Raw genomic sequence first — 7136 nt, 5'->3', positions numbered from 1 at the left:
GCAGTGGGACCTGCTGCAGGTCTGGATACCCCGACCTCCCCGCCACACCACTCGACCTATGCCAAGGCAAGGCTGAGGCCGTGACCCTGCACCTGCCCGTCCTCAGCTCAGCCTGGCCCTTCCTGCTGGCTCAAACACAGGTAAGTCCAGGGAGGGCACAGCTCCTCCCAGGGAGAGGGGTGCCCATGCTGTCACTTTTTTCTAAGTCATTTCAATCGTGTTTGCCAAATCCACTGCAAAATTCTGCCCTTGTGTCTGACAGTCAGAAGAGCAGGAGAGAGAGCTTGCAAAGGTCGTGTCTCATACAGCCCTGGCATCGGGGGTAGGGGACAGAGACCCATGACCCATGGAGCTGCTTCTCCACAAGGCCCCCAGCTGCACCTCAGCCTATGTATGCGGAGGGGCACCCTCGGCCGCAGCCTCCTCTGCACCACAGGAGGCAGACAGTGAGTGCTGCCTGCTTTGACCTGTCTCCCTTTCCCCCCAGCAGAAACCCTGCTAATCCTTTTTTAAAAAAGGGAGAGAGATTCATTTGTAGAAAAACTTTTTACAATTTATTGCCTGTTATTAACCTTTAAAGTATAAAAATGAGGCTCTAGCTAAATGCAGGGTTTCAGTGGTGAAATTTTGACCATGTGAACAAATAAATAAATATTTACAGTCTTTGGCAAAACACATGAAGTTTCATTAACCTATATGAGAAATTTGTTTTAAAAAACATAAATAACTTACAAAAAATATCTTACATTCTAAATATTCACATCATCATTCCCACAGCGTCGTGCGGTTTGACCCAACAATACTTACGCGGAAACCTACACCTCCATAACAGCTGGTACATTTAATGAAGCCTCCCAACCCTTTGCTGGTCTTGGGAATATGGTTCCACACCAAAAAAGTAGAGAAAGTGCAACAAACCAAAACCAAAATGAAAATCAACCTCAAAGGAAAAATAATTTTATCAAAATGAAATGTGTAAATTAAGACAGAAGCTACACAGCCTCCCTATTTATCACAGGCATGCGACCCCTCCTCACAGGAGGAGAAAGCCCTGCCCCGTGAGGCCACGCCCCCATGAGGCCACGCCCCTCATGAGGCCCGTCACGTGGAGTAGGGTGAGCTACTTTTCCTGCAGAAAGACCATGCAAGGTAGAGCAGAAAGCAGGTCTGCGTGTGTGCATTCCTGTATTACTGACTGATTACTGGGTATGTCTGGGAAGTCTACGTGCTGATTTTTCTTCAGCGTTCAAACAAAAATAATTCTATATACAGCAGATAGATAACAGTGAAAATACGAATCAAAATCACTGGCAACATTATATATTAGGGCTCCACTACCTACTCTTCATTATTATTTATTTATTCTACTGCATTTTACAGCATGCTGTACCATGACAATGTAACACTACAAAGCCTTACAGTGGGATGGGCAGGCAATTTGCTGTAACTGCATCTTTGTATAATTATATACTTGGTATATGTTTATTCTAGAAATTACACTACAGACATGTTACCTGCATATTGAAAATAAGTTAGTGGTGAATGGAGATTCATCCTGTACTCATTTAATAAATATTAACAGAACATTTATAACTGGAAACTTAATGAAATATGTTATCAAATTAAGTAATCTTTTCCACAATGTCCAAAGTTTAGAATAGCAGTGAGGTGCCAAAGTGCATTTTCTGCTTGTGGGCCTATTTCTCTACTCTCTACAAGCAGAGATCAGGAAGGGGGCACTCACAAAGCACTAGAGAGCTGAAGGCAAAGCCCAGCAACCCTGGCCAGGCTCTGTCCCCATGCCCCACCAGCCAACTGGAGTTAGGAAGCCGGAACTTGGAATCCAGAGAGCACTTTGCTCTGTAGAACTGTGACTTAAACTAAGTTTTGCCAAACCCACATGAGGGGCCACACAACATCCATTTTGCAAGGACGTTCACTCTTTCACAAAAACTGCCTCTCTGCAAAACGCGAGGGCTTTCATTGGAGGGCAAGAGAACAGGGCAAGGGTATTTGTTTATTTTAGCAATTATTTTCTATGTTTTATCTGGTTAATTAAAGTGTCACATCATTTGCTATCAGGCCACTGTCTCACATGCCTGCTGCCCTCTGACCTCTCCTGCACTGTGGAGTGTCCTCAACTGCAAGGTGACACTTCTTCACAACTGACCGGCATGCCTGACCTGTGTGTCCTACAGAGCGTCTAATGCCAGAACAGTGACAGCTGTGAGCACTGAAAGTAGCTTAGCAGTATTTTTCATGCTTAATTTATGTTAACGGCTTATGCACAATATTCCCTTCAATTCCATATACACATAAATATAAGAAGTAATTACATTTTATATGTAAACGTCATTCTTTTTAAACAAACAAGAAAAAGCGATGTGATGGTTGCCCAATTGTCACTCCATACAAAGTCACACATATCAAATTGGTTTCCTATGATGGGTTAGATGTCCACCAGGTGTGTCTTCTAAAGGCACTTGGGTTTAGGTTGATGATAGGAGTAGGACCATCAGAACTCAGGCCAAGTAGCAGGAGGGCTGCTAAAGAGAGGGAAGCTGCAAGGGCCTTGCTGAGCTGAGGGGTCAGCTCTGGGGCATGTGGAGGGCTCTACTGCAAATGCAGCAAATCTTATTTAGACATCTAAAAAAAAACAAATAAACATAATTAGGATGATTGGACTGTGGGTTTTGTTTTATCTATAACATAAAATATCATCATGTTAATTAAAAATGACATTTACAATATATATGGATGAATAGATGGACTTATGGCAGGAAGGGAGGAAGGTAGGTTGGAAGGGAGGAAAGGAGGGAGGGAGGGAGGAAGGGAGGAAGGAAGGAAGGAAGGAAGGAAGATTGGTTGGTTGGTTGGTTGGTTGGAAGGGAGAAAGGAAGGAAGGAAAGAAGAAAGGAAGGAAGGTAGGTTGGAAGGGAGGAAGGAAGGAAGGAAGGAAAGAAGGAAGGAAAGAAGGAAGGAAGGTCAGTTGGAAGGGAGGAAGGAAGGAAGGAAGGTTGATTGGTTGGAAGGGAGGAAGGAAGGTTGGAAGGGAGAAAGGAAGGAAGGAAGGTTGGTTGGAAGGGAGGAAGGAAGGAAGGAAGGAAGGTTGGTTGGAAGGGAGGAAGGAAGGTTGGAAAGGAGGAAGGAAGGTTGGTTGGAAGGGAGGAAGGAAGGTTGGAAAGGAGGAAGGAAGGAAGGAAGGTTGGTTGGAAGGGAGGAAGGAAGGAAGGAAGGTTGGTTGGAAGGGAGGAAGGAAGGTTGGAAGGGAGGAGGGAAGGAAGGAAGGAAGGAAGGCAGGAAGGTTGGTTGGTTGGAAGGGAAGAAGGAAGGTTGGAAGGAAGGAAGGAAGATTTGAAGGGAGAAAGAAAGGAAGGTAGGTTGGTTGGAAGGGAGGAAGGAAGGTTGGAAGAGAGGAAGGAAGGAAGGTTGGTTGGAAGGGAAGAAGGAAGGTTGGAAAGAAGGAAGGTAGGTTGGTTGGTTGGAAAGGAGGAAGGATATATGGTTGGAAGGAAGGATAGATGGACAGTTGGAAGAAAGGAAGAATAAATGGATATGTGGATAGATGAAAGGATGAGGAGTGGACATGAAGGGATAGGTGGACAGTAGAGTAGATGGATGGATGGATGGAAACATGCAGTGTCTCAAAAGCCAAGCTAACATAAGGACAAGAAAACGTCACCAGAAGCAAGCAAAGAAATAAAGGTTCTTGTCTTCCTTTCATCTCCTTACTTTATGTGTGAGTATTGAGAAGTCCTTCTAAGCCTTACCTACCTCATCTAGGGGGCTGTTTCGTGTCCACCTGAATGGGTGGCATTAGACCAGAGGGGACTCCAGGTCCATCTCAGGTCCACAATAATTGGGCTCCAAGCCACTGCAGAGACCTGGCTGCAAAGGATCTTTCCTCCCCCTTCCTTCATTTCTTCCTTCCTCCTTCAATTTTCAGTGAGGTAGCAAACCAAAATGCCACCAGGAGCCAGAAGGCATAGAAAATGCAGAAGCTACAGGATATAGAACCATGTGGACTGATGGGGCCTGTGAATAACCAGAATGCCTCTGTCCTGCCAATGGTGTCCAAACGCAGCTTAGAACAAAGAACAAACAACCCAAGCTGACCAAAAGAGCATCTGTGAGGCACTGGGGAAGACAGCACCTGTCCTGTGCTCTGCAGGTGCACCGTGGAGGCTCAGCTCCTATGAGGCGACCTGCGCTCCTGCCCCATCCCGAGGCCCTGGGCAACACTCACCTCTGCACTCGTACTTGAGGTCGGAGAAATAGACCATTTCCTGGGAGAAGACAAACAGGCCCAGCCGGCCGCCTGCATAGGTCTGGTCATAGAGTGGTCCTGAGTCAGCCATGACCTGCTTCCCTTCATGCACTAAGACCCTAAAAATGGTTTTTGAAAAGGAGAGAGAAAGCAATGAACCCTGGGAGGCCCCCAGCAGAGGCCAGAGCCCAACTCCTGGCCAGGGACACAAGGGAGACTGCACCACTGCCCAGGTGACACCTGCTTCCCCTCATAAGCTCTGGCTGCCACTGTGCCACATGCACCAGCCCAGAGCACTGCCACTGCCACCCTGCCTGCACCTACTCACAGCCCCCAGCAAGGGCTTTAGAGTAGTCCTCTTTACAAGCTGAAGAACAGCTTGGTTGCCTGAGGAGCATCTCCTGGTCACCCTCAGGGGGAACCAGGGACCCTCCCACTGCCTGGGGGCAGCAGTGGGCCCTCCTCTGAGGAAACCACATGTGGGCCTGAGCAGCTCTGCCCTTCACACCCTGGGCAGGGAGGCTGGGATGCTGCCTCTAGGCCCTGGGCAGGGAGGCTGGGATGCTCCCTCCACAGCATGAGCAAGGAGGCTGGGATGCTCCCTCTAGGCCCTGGGCAGGGAGGCTGGGATGCTCCCTCCACGGCATGGGCAGAGAGACCAGGATATGCTAAAGCATCCACAAGTGAACAGAGGACACTCCCTGGAAACATTGCGGCCCCACACCCAGCCTGCTGCCACCCACTGGTCAGTTCACTAGCTGAGCACATGCCCAGCATCTGTGAGACTCCAGCCAGACCTTGGTTCTTATCAACTTTGCAAAACCAAACCAAAACAAAAACTCTCAATTGCTAAGCCAAGGGCGCAAAATTCTGCTGAACTGGTATTTGTAAAAGTTGTATTCAAATATGTGCCAGTCACACATCAAAAATAAATATGAACCCATTCTCCAAACGAAGCCCAAGCTAACTGCAGAAACACAGCTATCTCCCTCGCATGTTCCGTCCCACGCCGAGAGTCTTCACAGGAGAAAAGATGCTTATCATCCTCCAAGTTGTTTTTACAAGCCTCATCTTATTTTTTTCTTTTTGGCTTTTCCTTTTAAAAAATAATTTATAATAGAGACACAGATAGAAAATAGAAAATATTTAAAGCTGAAGAATCCAGAGAAAAAGATAGGAAATGGAATTCACTGTGGGTTATTTGCTTATTAATGGGCAACTTGCCGTCAGAGGGGTCACGAGGCTTCCGGCCTCACCTGATATAGCCCGTCTTGGGCCTGTGGGTCAGGTGCCACCTGTAGGCCGTGTAGTCCTTCCAGCCAATGTTCTTGGGGTCATGCCACAAGGTTCGCACCTGCCGGGAAAGCACACTGCTCTTAAGGACAGCAGGACCTGGTCTTCACTGCCATGTCAGAACACCAGGAGGGGATCTAAGACACAGCTTTGCAAATGGATCCTTAAGCCTCAAGTCACCCCTTCTCCTGCTGCGTTCACAGTGACGACTTCTGCTGTGGGTCAGCGTCCACCAACAGGAGCCGTGTGGCCTGGCCTGAGGGCCCAGCCCTGCACTCTGGTTCCCAGAGCCACTTCTGAGTCTGCTGCTTCCTGGGCTCGGGACCTTGAGCAAAACACTCTGACCTCTGACACTCATACCCCGTCTCTAGAGAACGTGGACAGGGTTTAGTTTGCAGAAGGACTACCAGCTGTTTGTGAAAGCGCCGGGCACGGCATCTTTAATAAAGTAGACACTCAGTGTGGGATTATTAGGATGACTGATTTGAACTGAAGCTATTAAAAACAAAGGTGACCCCAAAAGCCCAGGGAAGCGCAGCTCACGGAAGCGCAGCTCACGGGCGGTGGAGGCAGCAGTGCCCTCACCTGGCCCTCCGTGTTGCCCGTGTGCCACAGCGCGTTCCTCAGGTGCTCGCCCGTCCCAGTGGTGGAGTTGACCACCTTGAGGGACACGCCGGAGTAGCCGTAGGCCCGTGTGGGCTGGTCTTCCCAGTAGGTCTGGGTCACCTGCTTCCACATCACCACGTAGAAGCGGCTGCTGGACTGGTACCCGAAGACGAAGCCCGCGTAGTCATCATCCCGGTCCGTGTTGACGTAGAAGGTGCCGCTGAAGTCCACGGACCCAAACTCATCGAATCCTGGGTGCGAAGTTACAGCACTGCGTCAGGAACGCCCTGCAGGGGGTGCCCGGGCTGGGCCCAGGTCCTGGCAGCATGGTGAGGCTGGGCCCTCTCTCCTCCTGACCCTGTCCAGGCCCTTCACCATGACAGCAGTGAAGCTAAAGAGTCTGCTTAGAGCCCACTCAGAGTCAGGGCAAAGTTTTTACGGCATGACGTGACATGTTATAGAATGAGTGTATAAAATAAAACATCTTGCTGAAAGTTCAGATTGTGTTAAATACTGTGACAGGGCAGGGCTGCCAGGAAAGTCACTCACAGCCACCCCGATCTCAGACAGTGCCCATGTACCCTGCAGTGCCTGCCCCAGCCGCCCCCCCCCCATAGCACTGTGGAGTCTCAGAGGCTCACCCACAGCAATGCCAGGGTCCGAGTTGGCCGTCTGAACCAGCTCCTTGCCCTGGTGACGAATGACCCAGTTGGGGTCAATCTGGGTGGTCCCCTTTGGATCCAAGGGAACCATCTGGAAGTTCCTGAAGTCGGTCTCACTGATGGCATTATTTTCAGGGCACACATCATCAATGTCTGGGACATTGTCGTTGTCAAAGTCGTCTTTACAGATATCACCCCTCCCGTCACCTGTTTACACAGAGCAAACAAAAAACTGAGGCAAAGGAGATGTCCCAACTTGCTCTCCTCCATCAGGGAACCTCGAGTACGTAGTCTCCTGAGAAACCCGA

General features: G+C 49.2%; 1 protein-coding gene across 1 annotated transcript in view; it reads right to left on the bottom strand.

Moving 5' to 3' along the window:
* Window positions 1-537: 537 nt before the first annotated feature.
* Window positions 538-7136, bottom strand: part of THBS2 (thrombospondin 2) — a 31258-nt gene continuing 24659 nt past the window's right edge. The window contains exons 18-22 of the mRNA XM_003792368.3: window positions 6808-7035; window positions 6146-6417; window positions 5524-5621; window positions 4247-4386; window positions 538-2646 (exon numbers count right to left, since the gene is read on the bottom strand). Coding sequence (XP_003792416.1) covers window positions 2639-2646; window positions 4247-4386; window positions 5524-5621; window positions 6146-6417; window positions 6808-7035 — 746 coding nt within the window. The 3' untranslated portion in view covers window positions 538-2638. The remainder of the gene's footprint in view (window positions 2647-4246; window positions 4387-5523; window positions 5622-6145; window positions 6418-6807; window positions 7036-7136) is intronic.

This window comes from Otolemur garnettii, unplaced genomic scaffold (genome assembly GCF_000181295.1).
Source record: "Otolemur garnettii isolate 467f Iridium unplaced genomic scaffold, OtoGar3 scaffold00056, whole genome shotgun sequence".
In the NCBI taxonomy this organism is placed as follows: Eukaryota; Metazoa; Chordata; class Mammalia; order Primates; family Galagidae; genus Otolemur; species Otolemur garnettii.
This window is presented reverse-complemented; position numbering and strand designations above follow the sequence as displayed.